The 15,884-nt window shown below is 51.6% G+C and overlaps 2 protein-coding genes across 2 annotated transcripts; one reads left to right on the forward strand and one right to left on the reverse strand.

Annotated features, from left to right (window-relative positions):
- The first annotated feature begins 1,495 nt into the window (after positions 1-1,495).
- Positions 1,496-9,732, forward strand: SERHL2 (serine hydrolase like 2). Its single transcript, XM_030479489.1, is given in 14 exon segments — positions 1,496-2,909; positions 2,912-2,950; positions 3,023-3,125; positions 3,418-3,428; positions 4,231-4,272; positions 5,013-5,032; positions 5,236-5,310; positions 6,105-6,186; positions 6,189-6,213; positions 6,472-6,551; positions 6,905-6,939; positions 7,683-7,764; positions 8,520-8,611; positions 8,905-9,732. Coding segments are annotated over 14 exon segments (909 nt in total). The 5' UTR covers positions 1,496-2,803; the 3' UTR covers positions 9,022-9,732.
- Positions 9,733-10,522: 790 nt separating this feature from the next.
- On the reverse strand, positions 10,523-14,744 carry RRP7A (ribosomal RNA processing 7 homolog A). Its single transcript, XM_030479488.1, has 7 exons — positions 13,799-14,744; positions 13,580-13,722; positions 13,255-13,380; positions 12,867-12,990; positions 12,138-12,235; positions 11,529-11,727; positions 10,523-11,045 (listed from the first exon to the last, which is right to left on the reverse strand). The coding sequence occupies exons 1-7, from the start codon at positions 13,848-13,850 to the stop codon at positions 10,960-10,962; spliced, it is 828 nt and encodes a 275-aa protein (XP_030335348.1). The 5' UTR covers positions 13,851-14,744; the 3' UTR covers positions 10,523-10,959.
- Between the last annotated feature and the right edge of the window lie 1,140 nt (positions 14,745-15,884).

Raw genomic sequence — 15,884 nt, forward strand, 5'->3', positions numbered from 1 at the left:
AGACATTCATTTTGCTCTCTCCAAGTGTTCCAGCAAGACATCCCACTACTCACAGCACACTTTGACTTTGCTTCATTTGACAGCAGAGACCTTGACTGAAGGGGAACGGTTGTGGTCTGCGTTAGGCCTTGTAGACTCTGACTGCTGGAGGGAATGCACAGCACCAGCAAGCAGTATTCCCAGCCATACTCAGGTATTGACTTTCTTGAAGCCTGGTCTAATGAAGAAAACTGGAAACCTCCCCAGCTGAGAGGGGTCTGTTTTTGCGGAAGAGGAGTACAGCAGCTAAGGAAGGCAGTGCTGTCTGCTGTTTATCTGCCGCAGCTTGGCCCTGCAGTAGTCAGTTCACTGTGACAGGTCACAGTATGGGAGAGTGACTCTCGTCCCTGGAGCAACACGATTCCAGCAAGCATTAAGAGTTCAGAAGAGTTTGTCTATCAGAGAGCGACCGAAGTTCAGCACTGGTGTCAAGCACTGAGCCTGTGTGATGTTGCTACAATGCTCCTGGGTCACAGTTAAAACATCTCACACTGCGCTGCTGTAGTACAGGCAGTTTTCATAGTCAGTAACATGTCTGCTGGAGCTAGTCAAGGATGCAGCCATACCTCCATGGCTGTGACTTCTCACAGGTCCCTGTCATGCCCAGTAAGTAGGCTGATGGCAGCCGCAGACCGCACAGACATCATTAACTCCTTGTCACACTTACTAAGCACCATCCAAACACAGGCTCTGTACAGGGCACTGGCTATCTCCCACAGCATCTCCCTGCCCTGGGCACCCGAAAGGAGAGCTTGCAGGAGGTGGGTCAGGACAGGGGCTCCAGGAGGCTGCACTGGTTTCACCTGTTCAGTCAGGCAAGAGGTTTCTGGGTCTGGAGGAGAGGGCAGGCTGGGTTGCTGTGACTGGAGCAATAGCTGGGCCACGAGGAAAGCAAGAAGGAGTGATGCTGTGGACGGTTGAGGGTTTCCCGGGCTGTCCCCTTGCTGCAGGGCAAAGGCTGAGGAGCAGTGAGGAACGGGGAAACGCTCCCCGAGCAGGGGAGGCCGCGCTGTTACGCCCTCACCCGCTGCCCCGTTTCCTTTCAGGATCCCCGGAGCCACGAGGCTGAGGGAGGGCAAAGATGGCGGCGCTCTCGCCCCACTGCCTCCCTGGGGCCGCAGCGGCCCCGGACCGACAGAGCGGCGGGAGGCGGAGGGCGGGGCGCCCGGGGAGGCGGGGAGCAGGGGCGTGCAGCCGGCCCGGCCCGCCCTGCCGCCGGGCTGCTCCCTCCAGCCGCGGCCTTGCTGTGCCGTCCCGGCCGGACAGAGCGGTAGGAGGGGGCCGGGGCGCAGCGGGGAGCGGGGCCGGGGCGGCCGCCAGCGGCCGCGGCGCTCCGGGGGGCTGCTCTCGGCGCCGGGCGAGGGTCTGTCCCCGGGGCCGGGACCTGGACCAGCTGCCTCAGGGCGCCCTGAGGCGAAAGCGCGGGTGTAGCGGCTCTTCCCGCCCGCTGGGGGGGAGCCCAGGGCCGCAGCCCCGCTGGGCTCAGGCAGGGCGGGCCTGAGGAGGGCAGCTGGGCTCTGCCAGGAGCCCAGATTCTCAGGCAGGTCTGGAGGAAGGGGCAGGTCCATGGTCACACCAGGAAGTCACCCCATGGTTGTCAGAATCAGGCCGGGCAAGGGTGAGACAGCCCCATGATCAGCAGGCAGGGCCGTGGTCCTTGCAGCTGCAACTTTGCCACTGGAGACCAGCACTGCTGGGGCTGCTCCTGGGCTGAGCTCATGGGCAGGAGGGAAGGATGTAGGGGAGTCCCCACGTAAAGCTGAGGGGGACCATTAGGGCTTGTAAGTGATCTCAGGGCCTTGACAGCAGCTTCCTCTCTCAGCCCATCCCTTCTGTCTTCACACCATACAGAGGTATGGGCTCAGGAGGGGCTTGCTATAAAGTGATTTAATTGTTGTCTGGTCTCAGAGGTTATTTAGGAGCAGAGGCTCAAGACAAGTTACTGGGAAGGCAACTGTGCATGAGAAACCTGGAGATAGGATAGTCAGGTTGCCCATGAGGTCAGGGCAGGGCCCCAGAGGTCACATGGGCTTGGAGGTGAAGGGGAGATACTCAGACAACCCCTGGAAGATCCCAGAGGCTCGGGTAGTTCTGAGGGGTTCACTTAGAGTCTGGGGTTGAGTAAGGGTCAGATGTAGCTCCAGCCAGGCAGAATCGGGAGTGATGAGACAGGTTTGAGGTCGAGCAGGTGTCTAGCCAGTTGTGGACTTGTATCCCATGCTGGGGTGCAGGAGGGTGGCAGCAGTGACCACGGCAGTGCTCTCTCGAAGGTGGCGACTGGTGGTGTGAAAGAGAAGCACGAGGTGAAAGAGGAGTCTTGTACTGGAGGCAGCATCCTTATTCTTGAAATTGTCTTTTTAGTCCAGGACAGGTGCCTGGCTGACTGCAGCTAGCTGGGGGAATTCTGCATGGTTCCCTCTTGCCAGATCTCCTGTGTCTTCTGTTTGGCTTGCAGCTTGCTGCAGAGGACAGAGAGGAGGCTTTTTTTCTCCTGTGTAGGGAAAGCTTGTTTCTCCTAGGAGCATCGCTACTACGTGCTGGGAGGAGGATTCCCCAAACAGGCAGGCAGGGATGGCATTCTGGGATGTTGAATGGAGAGCTATAAATCAGCAAGCTGCCTAATTAAGACCACAGGAGGCTGGTGAGTTACTAAAGACCTGTATTACTCTTTTCAGAGCTCTGGGCCATTAACAAGATCCCTGGGACCTGCTCAGAGCACGTGGCTCTCTCCAGGGACATACCTTGTGAGCACTCTATTTTGGGCATGTTCTCAGAGGTGAAAGTTCCCTGTGCCTGGGGCCATGTGGCAGCCAAGGCCTGGGGATCCTCAGAGGGACACCCTGTGCTGTGCTTGCATGGCTGGCTGGACAATGCAACACCTTTGACAGGCTCATTCCACTGCTCCCCAGAGGTAGGTCTGGCTCAGCAGGATGGGTTCTTGTTGTGTTGCAGGGCTGCATATCTGACACATTCTGCCTTTCAGGTTGCTATTATGTGGCAATGGATTTTTCTGGCCATGGCTTGTCATCCCACCGACCTGCAGGCTGCCCCTACCATTTTCTGGATTATGTGAGCGATGTGCGCCGGTGGCAGCAGGTGGGCAGCTGAAAGGCCCCTTGAGAGGATGTTTGTGCAGAGGGTGCTACATGCTCCTTAGAACAAGCAGCAGCTTTACTGCAGGAGAAGGGTTGGTTGGTTCCCTCTGCTTCTCCCCAGCCCTGATGTAAGCCAGTGCTTTGTGACCACAAAGTGAATAAGGCAGTCTCTTGCTCACTTTTTGTGAGAGAAGAACCAGTAAGCCTTGTGTACTGAAGCAAGTGTTCTATACTAAAAAGCAGTAGTAGCAAAGTGGTGAATGCAACTGAATAGTTTTGCCAGACTGGCTTTTTGTAAACAGTCAGTGACTCTAACCAGTGTTAGGTGTAAGCTGGAGACTTCTGGTTCTCCCTGATGGCAGGTGGCCGCTTGCTTTACTATCATACAAAGAAATCTGACAGCCAAAGTGTATTGGCTCCTAATACTCCTGATCTAAACTGTCCACCTGTATGCTGATCTTGCGGGAGGTTGTGGCATGTGCGTTTTGCATCCCTCATTCAGTATACAAAGAGCCTCTGGAAGTTCTTCAACGGTGCCAGGGGTAAAACACATCTTTCAGTGAGGTGCGTTTCAGATGATGCAGCACTGATGAAGCATAATTTTCCCATAAGCCTCTCGGGGTGCTCTAAAAATGGACTGAAGAGGCCTGGTGGCCTAAATGATGCAGAGAGCTTTCACTTGGGATAATCATACTTCCCTCAAGGCAGCAGACCTGGCTCTGTGTCCTCACGGCTTTTGTGGAATGCCCATGCAGCAGGATGCTCTGTCAAGGTCTCTCTCTTTGGCAGATGCTGCCAGTTAGACTCCTTTCCTTCCTGCCAGTCCTGTGTCTGGCAATGAATGGAATTTTGCTGTAGTTTGTTTGCCATATAGAGAGAGCTTGAGAGCTGCGTGACTTAACTACTAAGGAAATGAGGTGGTGATGCTCTCTTTCTTTAAACTGGCTACTTAGCCACCTCATTTTCTGGATTGGAAGCAAATTAAGCAATGCAAAAGCCCTCCGGGAGAAGGGGCCTGTGTTGGTGGAGAAGCTTCAAGATGCTGCTGCTTTAGTTTCTAATGCAGCTCTGTCTGTTTTTGTCTGTTGCCACTTAGCCTTGCAGTGGAGACGGTTCACCCTGATGGGTCACAGTATGGGTAAGTGGCTCTTGTCCTTGTAAGCTGTGAGATTCATTGGAAATAGGAGTAGATAATTAACTTACAGACATACCGCTAAGAGCTGGTTGGAATATTTATTATATTGTGTCAAATACCAAGTTGCTGCTTGAGCGATTCAGAAATCTCTGTCCTTGTTTGAAATACCTCTGGCTTCCAAGACCCTGTAGTACAAGCCAGTGGTAACTCGTGCTGTGACCTATCTCCAGCCTCAGGAGGGAACAGCAATGGGCAAAGAGGGGTGGTCTATGGCAGGAAAAATTCACAGAAGCCTTCCTGCCTGGTCCCCAGAAGGCCACAAAGCCTGGGAGAGAAGGGCCCTTCTTCGTGGTTCATGGAGCTTGCTGAAGCAAACCAGAATCCCAGGCTCTGTCCCTTTATGCTTGGGTTTTGCCACAATTCAGGTTTTGCTCCCCAGGGCTATGCTGGCTACAGCTACAGAACCTGCACACCATAGTGTGTAACTAGTAACTTCTCCTTGGCCTTTGCTGCCTGAGAGGGAGATGGGGATGGCACAGGAACAGGGAGTCCAGCTGGCCAACAGCCCTGCTCTCTGCCTGCTGGGAGAGTTAACTACTCTAGCTGGGACTTTGTTCCTTGGTACTACGTGCATTTTCTGCTTTCTAAGGCAGCTCCTGCTGTGGGTGAAGGGAGTTTTTTACCAGGGGTGGGGGGTGTGTGTGTCTCCTGGCCATAACAGAGGACTTTTCTCTCCTTTGCAGGTGGAGCTGTGGCAGGAATGGTGAGTAAAGCATCCTTTCTTTATGGGGTTTGTGACTTCTGTGGCTGGAACAACAATGGGAAGGAAATTGAAGGGATGAACTGGCTGTGGGACTTGGATTACAGGGGAGGAGAGGCCCTTCTCAGACTCCTCTCCAGTGCAGCAGGATGAAGACGTCACTCAACACTCAGTTTTTTCTCTCATATTGTTTCATCTCTTCTCAGTTCTGTTTCCTTTATCCTGAGATGGTGGACAAGCTGATCCTGCTGGAAAACCTTGGCTTTCTGCTAGCACCAGAGGTTAGATTTCATATGTCCTTTCCCTCGCTTTTTAAAATAAAAAGTAGATGGTTTGGTTTTTTTTATTTCTCTCATTTGCTCAGAGAAAGCACTGATGTGACCAGTTCCTGGCAAATCACACAAGTCTCAGGGCTCTTCCTTTTGGCAAGCACAGATCTGCTCCTTGTTGCATGGACCGAAGTCCCTGTGTAGGGTGGCCCTTGGGGGACACTTGGTAGTGCTCCACATCCTACAGTCTCTTAGCACCGAAATTCGCTTGTCTATGCCATGCCCTTGTACAAAGGGAATTGGAACCTCTGTCCAAGCAACTGCCAGCTGAGGTTGTCCTTTTGCCAACAGCTTGTTGGTGATCTGGGTAGATTTCTTTTTCTATTCCTGGCAGGATGGAAAGCTACATTCCCAACCTGACCTCATCGCTACCAGATGCTGGGGCTTTGATTGGCAGAAGTGGAACAGAGGCCCAGGGTCAAAGAGACAAAAGATACCAGATTTCCCTTGTTCTTTTGGACAGTTGTCCTCAACTCAAAAGTGAGGTAGGAAGGGGTAGAAAAGATTGCAAGGGTAAAAAGTTAGTAAGTTCTTTACAGCAGTGCTTAGCTTTCTGTTCCTGCCTTGCCTTTTAAGTATTGCTGTTCCCTTTTCCCCAGAAATAGACATTTTTAATATGATGTCCATAACTGCTGAGAGTTCTGAAGGATGTTGAAGGGTGAAATGCCCTCTTCTACCCTTTGATAAGGGGTAAAATGGTTCAGAAGTGGGGGGTTACTCCTATGCCCTACATCTCTTTGTTTCAGGACACTGAGGCGTGGCTGGAATCAAAGCGGTTGGCGATTGACAGATTACTGAGTCTGAGGCAAAGCAGCCAAACTCCCAAAGCATGGAGCCCGAAGCAGCATTGCAGAGGTTCAGTTCCCTTCTGTCCTCTTCATCTGTTGCCTGCCCTCACCTTTGGACAGAGTTACAGCTGTGTGAATGAGAAAGGGAAACTGTCTCTGCACTTCCTCTTTCAAGCCCTCCTGGAATCTCACCAAGACCTTTTGCTTCTGCTGCTTCCTGCTCTTTTCCAAAGCAGCCCGAGTGCTTGCTGTCACCTTGTCATGCCATTTTCGCTTCGCTTCCTCCCTTTTCCAGCAGCACAATCTCTCTGCATGTCTCCCCCAGGCTCTTAGAAGCAAACAGACATCTGACAGCAGAGGGTGGGGCAATCCTACTGCAGCGAGGAGCAACTGAGACACCCGCTGGTAAGGGGCTGCATGGAGACAGGGCTCATCGCAGTGCTGGGCCAGCCCTGGTGTGGACGGGAGTGGTGCCAACAGCCATTGTTTTCCACAGGGTACAGCGTGCCCTAGCTACATTTTCATGCAGCCTGAATGGGAGCAATTAAGTCTGGAGGCAGAGCTCTCCATTCCCAGCAACTGGGGTTGGTGCTTGACTCCTAGAACACCTCAAGAAATGAAATTAAGGAAGGAGAAATCTGAATTAATCCTATTCCTCCTGTCTCAAAAAATCTTGGGCAGACCGCTAAGGGGAGGAGAAACAGAGCAGCTCCTGCTTCTGTGACACATGAAAACCTTCTCTTGTTTTCTCATTCCAGGGCTGGTATATAACAGAGACATGAGAGTCCGTATGGTGAGCATTGCTCTTCTGGCGTGCCCCCTGCTGCTTCTGAGCCCTGAGCTTGTAGAAAACTCAGCTGTAGTAGAGACCCACTCCCTGCTTCCACTCAGCTGGTTGCTTTCTGCTTCTCTGATTCCTGCCTCCTCTTTTAAATGTTGCTGTTAAAAGAGCCCAAACATTGACTCAGCTTACAGAGTCACTGGAAAATGTTACTGATTTTTCTTTCTGGCCGTTCCTCCTGCCCCAGGGCCTCGTGGCCACATTTTCCTGCCCATTATAACTCTTCAGGCACAGCTGGATGGTGCTTTCTGTCAGCTTGTCAGGTCACCCATATAAGAGGGAGAGTGTGGAGCAAAGTCTGCATGTTTGATGTTTTGATAGCTTTGTGCGCTTTTGAGCAAGTAGGCCTCCTCTACCTGTGTCTCTGCCAGGGTATGAAAGCCAGAGTAGTGTACTGTCCTCCTTTTTAGTAAAAGGGATTTTTAAAGCTTTCTCTGCTATGAGATCATTCCCATATGTGCTGCATCCCAGCAGGCAGCGTTGTTGGCAGCCCTGAAATGCAGCTGGACAGAAGGAGCCTTTGCCAGAGCCAGCTACTCTTGTGCGCGGCCTGGCTGCCCTGTCATGTCCCAGCATGGCAGCTTTGGGGCTGCAGCACTTCTGCCTTAAGGGCCACTGGTGCAGCAGGGGTCGGGCACACCCTCTGTCCCCAGCTGCTGTCCCTGACCTTTGCTGCTCTGTCTTTGCACCTGCAGCAGAGTCGAGAGTCCCTCACAGTGGAGCAGTGTGTGAAGCTCCTGCAGAAGATCCAGGACCGTGTGCTCATTCATTGTGTGAGTGAGGCACGAGCCGAACCAACCCTTGCTGCCTCCCTGCAGCCCTGGGTAGAGGGAGTAAAGGTTAGAAAGAGGTTCCTCAGGTACCCCCTCCTCTGCAGCAGCCACCCTGACCTTTGGGCCAGTTGGCACAACAGCACAGTCTCACATGTGACAAGCATGTCGCAAGTTCTCTACCACTGCCCTGGGCTGGGCAGGCTCCTGGAGCAGGCAGAGAGCAGCTGGAACATCCTCCTTCTGGCCTGGGCTGTGCTTTTAGGCTGGGCCTCCCTTGTGCAAGGCTGACTGAGGAAATGCCAGTCCTGCCCTGTCTTCCCCCTGCTCTTGCCTTCACGCTCCCAATCCCATAACTTTTCCACCCCTTTTAAAACAGCAGCGTGGAGGGGGGAAAGGGACAAAAGGGAGATGTAGAAGCTGTAGGGAAGGAAAAAAGGCAGAGAACATGGTGGGGCTAAGAAATTGATGTATTCAGAGCCAGCCCTTGGGGGGGGGGGGGGGAGTGTGTGTGCCCCAAAATCTAACCAGTCTCCACTCTGATACTACCAGGCAATCACCAAAGGTTTTGAACAGATAGTTTGATAGAAAATAGCTGCTCCTCTGACTGCCATGTATCCCTGCTATTTACGAGTAGCTTGGAAAGAACAGTTGGCTCTGTCACCCCGCTGTCCTGGGAACAATGCTTCTGCCCAGGACAGCAGCAAAGACAAATGGAGACACACTATGTGCTGTACTGAGCCTTGCTGTTGCTTTTCAGAGCACAAGATGGACTCTTGGTACCGTACAAGCTGGACAGCAGAAATCACTTTGTGAAAGACCTGCAGGAGGCATTTGAGTCTACCCTCAAAGAGGTGAGAGCCAACTCCAGCCTTGCATCTCTACTCTGCGGGCCCCTAACCTGGGAGCAGCAGCTCACCTTGGTGGGCGCCCCCCACTAGGCAGTTTGTCCTGAACCGCACAGCCCTCATGCTGTGGTGAAGCCAACTTGGCCTCTGCTGCCAGAGTCCCAAGTTAGTACTGCACTCTGGACCCAGCTCTTTCCCTGGTCCAGTCCTTCTAGCCCTGTCCTGCCTTCCCCCCACCCCACAGCTTGTCTAAGGGAATGCTTTCCCGGTCCACATCTTCTTGTGTCCTTTCTTTCCAGCACATCCAGCTAGTAGAGGTGCCTGGGAGTCATTTTGTGCACCTGAACACGCCTGAGGTGGTCTCTGGGATCATCAGCAACTTCCTGATAGCACAGAACACCAGAGCCAGGCTCTAGGAAGCCCTCACTGCTGCAGCAGGCCAGGAGAACAGGGAGCTAAAAAGCAGGCTCTGGAGGAATTGTCACCATTCTTACCTCACATCCAACATCAGTTTCATGACACTTTTTCCTAAACTTGGCTCACTGCAGGGTGGAAGCAGGTCTGCCAGGGGCTCCCTGAAGGGGAGCTGAGCAAAGTACCTCAGTTGTCAAAGGCAAAATGAATCCTTCACTTACAGCTCTGAAAGTACAGGAATAGAGGCCCAGAGTGGGCCTTCCCCTTGCTTGCTCCCAGCTTGCAGCCCGAAATGAAGCAGGAATACAGGCAGAGGCATCCTCAGTGGGAGCAGCAGCACCAGCTGTAGCTCAGCAAGAGATGGGTGGCTCATCTCACCCCCTCCCTTAGGATGGTGTGACCAGTCTTCTCCCAGAATTAGAGCTACTGGAAAAACAGGGAAGTATTCTGCTTCTCTGCTTACTTCCATGTATGCCTGAGCTCAAAGGGCCTCAGTGTCTCCCTTCTGCTGTGAGACCTGTAGAAAAAAATCAGCTTTTTTAAAAAACAGCTTAAATAAGAGCTCACCTGAGCACAGAAGGCCATTTTAATGAACTCCTAGGGAATGAGTCACTAATCCTCTATCTGAAGCAGCTGGGAGAATTACTAATAATGGAAAAGTTGGCAGAGATTATTTTTGTCCTTCTAAATAAAGATTAATTTCCTAATGTTAACCCTGTCTTCTTGACTCTATAGGAGAGTGAACCTCCCTTCTTTTGGGATGCTTGCCCAAGCAGCTAAAATACTGATCTTGGAAGCAGTGATTTTTACATGCAGTCTGCTTTAGTTGAGGCATAATTAAGATCCATCTGCCTCCTAGTTAAATCATTGCAAAAAGCCAGCTGAAGCAAGCAGGCTTGGCAGTCTCCCCATGCAATGGAAACTGCATTGGCAGTGGGTTTTCCAGGGGAGGGTAAATCCATTTTAACCCACCTCTGTGGAAATTCCCAGTATTTCCACCTTACATTCATGGTTATGCCCATATGGAGGCTGCAGGGTGACAATGGGCCCTTTCTGATCACAGTGCACAGGGGTGAGCCATCAAGTCCAAAGCTGCACCAATGTTCTGTGGGCAGTGCAAAAGCACTGCCCCACAGCTGGATGTGCCTGTTGCCACCCGTAACCCCCTCCTGCAGGCTGACGACAGGTTAAGAGGAAACAGGCCTTGGAGAGTCTGGTTGCTCCCTCCAAAGGCAGGCTGCCAGCTTACCTTGTTCTAGTGACGGTGCTGAACACCAGGAGCTCCTATAGCCCAGACTAGACATGGCTATAGCGGTTCACTCACAGCCACAAGACTGGGCACCTTAGCACCTGGCTGCAAGGGAAACACTGAGGGAAGGGTCTGTACCAAACCACCTTCCTTGTGACAACAGGTCTGGAAACTTCCCAGTTGAGCTTTTCCAAAGGTCACCTCCCTCCTTTTCTAACTCGGCCTCAGATAAAATGTGCAAAGGAGCACGAGCATACAAGCCATGACTTTTATTGCCACCCCAGCATACAAGAAGCTCCAGCTCTCCCCAAGCAGACTAAAGGGGAGCGAGAGGCATCCCCATGTTTTGAGAATATAGCAGCAGTTCATTTACAGTTCTTCAGCCATTTCTACCCCTGAAGAGGCGGCAGAGAGATACAGGTTGTCACAGGAAAGGCCTCAGCCCCTTGGCCTGAGCACCCTGGGAAGCGATGCCACAGAGCCAAACTATGGCCAAGAGAGCAGGAGGATTCCAGCCCAAGAGAAAGAAACTCCTCCTCCAGCGACAGTTGCTGGGATCTCCCATTTCAGATCTAAGGGCAGGGACAACCTGAAGGTGCCTCAGTTCCTCGAAATCCTTTGGCACATGGAGTCCATAGGCATCTCTCCCGCCCTCTCCAGCACAGGCACCTGAGGAATAGCTCAGCACAGCTTAGTACGGCCGAAACTTGCGCTGGGCTCGCATCAGTGCGATCCTCTGCTTGTCCTCCTCAAATTTCTTCCTCAACTGGGCAATATCTGAAAGAGGCAAAAAGAGAACAGGTCACAAGGGACCAGCAGATCTCCCTCCCCTGGGGAGCTTCACTTCCACACGCCAGGAAGGGCTCAGTCCTGACACCCGCTGACACACGCTTCCCAGAGCAGGTCGTTTTGCGCCTGGGCCAAGTGCCAAGCTGGGGCTCTGGCGTTCCTCTCTGGCAGTGCTGCAGCTCCCTCTTGGGGAAGAAAATGGCTAGTTTTCCCTTTGAATTGCTGCCTTTGTGCAAGCTGAAGAAACATCTATTGGAAAGCCATGATCTGTGCGCTCTCCCACGAAACACTCCAGCAGTCCTTGCTAGAAGAGGTGGTGGCAAGAAGCTTCAATAGCTGGCAAGGCTATCTGCACAACCACCCAGCCAACTGTTCACCTGCAGCTGGATGTACCCTCCACTGAAGGACAAAGGACCATGGTGTGAGGGACAAGAGCCACGGGCAGGGGCCAGAGGAGGCTCAGACACTCACGTTCTCTCTTGGTCTCACGATGCTGCCAGGCATAGAAGTTGAGCAGCTCTTTGCGGGCCCTTTTCTGTTTCTCCTTTTCCAGCAGGCGCAGGCTGGCTGCCTCTGTCCGGGGCAGACCAGGCTTCCGGCCCCTCCGCGTTACCTTCACCCAGCCCTCCTCATCTGGAACACCCTCCTCCTTGGCTGCTTTGGCTTCTTCCTGTAAAGACAGGAGGGTGAGACAGCTCAGTGCAGATGGACTGACAGCAGCCTGAGGCATGGCTCCCCCACACCTCCCTTAAACACATGCAAAGCTCCTGCTTCTACACAAGATTTGAAGGCAGGCATGGAACCAAGAGCAGGCATTCAACTCTCAGTCATAACACTGCACGCAAGCCAGAACCCAATTTATTTGTGGATACCTACTGTAAGCCTTGGGTGGAAGGGTCAGGTGTTGTGGACCAAACCAGGACCTGACCGCCCACCAGCAACTGGGAGTAAAACAACCCCTGCCAACCAGCATGTTTCCCACCACCCTTTTCATTGAGGCCAGGGCACTGAGATTCTCTCTCTTCCTTTCCTCTCCCTTAACAAACTGCTTAGCGGGCCCCCTCCCCAGGCTGGCCTCACCTCTTCTATCTTTTTGTCATAGTCCTGCATGTAGGCATCCACCTCAGCCTTCAGCTCCTCCTGATCCACAATGGAGGCCGCATAGCTGGCGATCCACTCTGAGGAAGAGGGCAGAAGTCAGCCGTAGCCTCTGTTAGAATATAGCCCTGGTCTGATGCCTTTGGGCAGCTCTAGAGAGAACTGCTGTGGGGAACGACACACTGTTCCCATTTCCATTCAGCCTCCCCACAGCACAGCTCAACCAACTTGCAGCCCAGGCCACAACCAGTAAGTGACAGGAAGAGCTTGCAACTTTCCCAAGTAGGAGCAGGCTAGCATTAAGCCCAAGAGGTGCAACACTAAGAGCTGTGTTCCTGTCAAGGAGTCACATCTGAAGTGCTGTCACCTTGACACACATCTGGTGCCTATTATTGAGTCGGGGTTCCATTTTGAGGGTAAGACACAGAGAATTTCTCTGAATTTATGCAATACTGAAAAGATGTTGGAAAAAATTGCCCTTCCATTGTACCAAGCGACTCCCTTCTTGCATATGGTCACAGGACCAGACTACAACATCCACTAAAACAAGATTGTGAATAATAAAACTAGGGCAATGAAACACTAGACACATTCCAGCTCAGCACAAAATGGTGAGAATTAATCTGGGACATGCAAAGTAGGATTCAGCAAGGAATAAGCATAGTTCTTCCCCAGCACTAGCTAACAGGAAGATAGCCAGGCCTGACTTACTGCTAATGCCGGTTTTCACGGGGTGGCTCTCTGTTGAGATCAGCAAGGGACCTTCCTGTGACAGAGCCTTGGCTGCCTGGACTCCAGCTGGTTTCTTGAACACCACGTATGCTACTTGAAATCCCTGAAAGTAAAAGACATCTACGCCAGTCAAGATACATCAGAGAAACTGGTGATGCTGCAAGGAGCTGCAGTACAAATATAATAAAAACCAAACTTCAAGTTGCAGTGGGATAGCAAAAAAAGATAATGTAAACTTATATAAGTAATCACATCACCCAGTGCCCCCAAATGGTTTTCCATATCTCACGTTTCAAATAGCACCCTTCAGCGCTCATGATCTTTTCCCATTCTAACCATCAGGATTCTCCTCCCCAACGAGCTTTACCGTTACGGTTTTGCAGTTGAAGAATTTGGACTTCAGTTTTTCTTTTTTCTCCCTGGGCCCTGGCTTGTCACACATGTCCACAGACTGGACGTGCCCGCAGCGGCTGAACAGCCTGGACAGAGAAGCCTTAACACAGAGAACGAGAGAAAAGTGGTACAAAAAAGCAATTCCTCTCCTCACCCTCCCAAGGCTGCCCGGCACAACCCAGCCCCTCAGCCCACCGCCACCGCGAAGCACGCCACGGCGCCGGGCGCATGAGGCGATGCCCTCGGCCTCCAGCCCCACCCCCATCGGTGAGGCGCCTCCCGGCGCCAGCCCCACTCACCGGGGTGCAGTACGGGGGGACGTTGAGGATGAAGAGGGTGCGGTGAGGGGGGTGCGCGGTGCCGGCGCCTTCCCGCACCTGGTGCTCCTTCACCAACAAACAGTGGGGGGACCGCTGCCGCGCCTCGAACTTCACCGCCAGAGCTGCGAGCGACGCACCGGTTAAAGACCCCGCTGACCGCCCGGGCCCCGCTCCCGCTCCCTCCCCGCTACCCCTCACCCGTGTAGCCCGCCGGCGCCTCTCCCACCACACGTTCCACGGCAGCCGCCATCTTAGCTCGGCAGGAAGCGGCGTGGCGCGGGGACCACCGGGAGTTGTAGTTCCCAGCGGCGGCGCGGCGCTGCTAATGGCCGCGGCGGGTCCCTCAGCGCCGGTAACCAACGCCCTCAGCGCTGCTAATGGCCGCGGCGGGTCCCTCAGCGCCGGTAACCAACGCCCTCAGCGCTGAGGGACCCGGCCGCGGCCCCATGGTCGAGTTTAACCAGCAAGTTTCCCCATCCAGAGCATCACTCTCTGTAAGAAAAGCTTGTTACACACCAGTATTTAGTGTAACGGTTCTGAAAATGAGGACCTGAATTGCATAAAACAGGCACTGTGCTTAATCCTAGAGAGGCAAATAAAAGAAAAGAAACTTAAATATACATAGAAACATTCAAAGATAACTGCAAAAACAACTATTTTTAAAGACTTGTTAACCAGGACAAGGGGGAAAAAACCCGACCTTTCCAGAGAAACTTGTATTTATGACTGAATGGAAGACAAGACCACTCCAAAACTAAAGATACTGAAGGAAGACGTATGTACAAGGTGAAAAAATGATGTAAAAAATTATACGGACAGTTGGCTCAACCAAATATCTAAGTTAATGAATATTATCAGTAGAAGCAGTACATGCAAAACCCGTGAAAATATGCCAAACTTGCAAATTGTGGCATCACTTCACAAGTCATCACGTTTTTGAAAAAGCAAAGGAAAAAAGAAAGAAATTCTGTTGTAAATTACCTACCACCCATCCTGGCCAAGCATACCAAATTAGTACCAGCAATCAGTGTTTGCTATGTGAGTTTATAATCTCTAACAGGCCAGAAATGAACTGAACAAAAATATACCAAGGGAAGATTTAGATTAGACATTAAGCAAAAAATTATTTACCATAAGGGTGCTGAGGCTCTGGCACAGGTTGCCCAGAGAAGCTGTGGCTGCCCCATCCCTGGCAGTGTTCAAGGCCAGGTTAGACACAGGGGCTTGGAGCAACCTGCTCTAGTGGAAGGTGTCCCGGCCTGTCGCAGGGGGTTGGAACTGGATGAGCTTTAAGGTTCCTTCCAACCCATACTGTTGGGTTTGATTCTATAATAACCAAGCTGCCTGAGGGCAAATGGGCCCAGAGGTGAGGTCAAAAGGTGGTAGGTGAGCTCAGCGGAATGCAGACAGTCAGGAGAAACTGGAGAGCTGCAAGGTCAGCTACTTGAAGTAGGAATAGCTAGCTACTCTTCTTTCAGTGTCCGGCAAAAGAAGCCACACTATGAAGTATTAGAAAACTAAAACAACTTTAGAAAGCTGACTCAGAACATAATAGCAATGCACGCCAAGACATTGCTGCAAGACAAATAGTAGAGTGGTGTTTAGACAATCACTTTCTTCACCAATTAAAAAATAAAAACACTCCCATAAGTCACAGACCTAGAGAACAGAGCAGTTCTTCTAAGGGAGTATGTCAATATCGTAATTTCTCACAGATAACCTAACACAATGCACAATTTTAACAGCAAGTTACAGAGGACATCTTGCTATTTGGCTTTTGGAATGGATATCAATCTATTAATAAAAAAAATGCTTGAATCTCTCATCTTTCAGAAGAGAGAAGATAATCATAGAATGGTTTGGGTTGGAAGGGACCTTAAAGCTCATCCAGTTCCAACCCCTTGCCACAGGCAGGAACACCTTCCACTACACCAGGTTGCTTAAAGCCCCATCCAACCTGACCTTTTTCTTTAAATCAAGTGGCCCTTTGCACTGAGGAAGTCAGTTAATCCCTTGCTTGAGGTGAGGTCTGCAGTCACAATACATGCCTCCACATCTCCACAACTTTCTATCTAGCCAACAAGGAAAGTACTCTACTTCATCTAGAACAGGTACCCTGATTTCACAGCTGTATTATTTTTTAATAAAATAATTTTCTTAATTACTAGGCTGTCAATAACAAAGGCCATTTTCTTTTCTGTGATAACAGAATTGGAACTAAGCCAGTATACAAATTGCTCCCACTTAGTAGCAATCAGGTACTAATCAGGTACTATTTCAATCA

The sequence above is a fragment of the Strigops habroptila genome, chromosome 3, assembly GCF_004027225.2.
Source record: "Strigops habroptila isolate Jane chromosome 3, bStrHab1.2.pri, whole genome shotgun sequence".
Classification (NCBI taxonomy): domain Eukaryota; kingdom Metazoa; phylum Chordata; class Aves; order Psittaciformes; family Psittacidae; genus Strigops; species Strigops habroptila.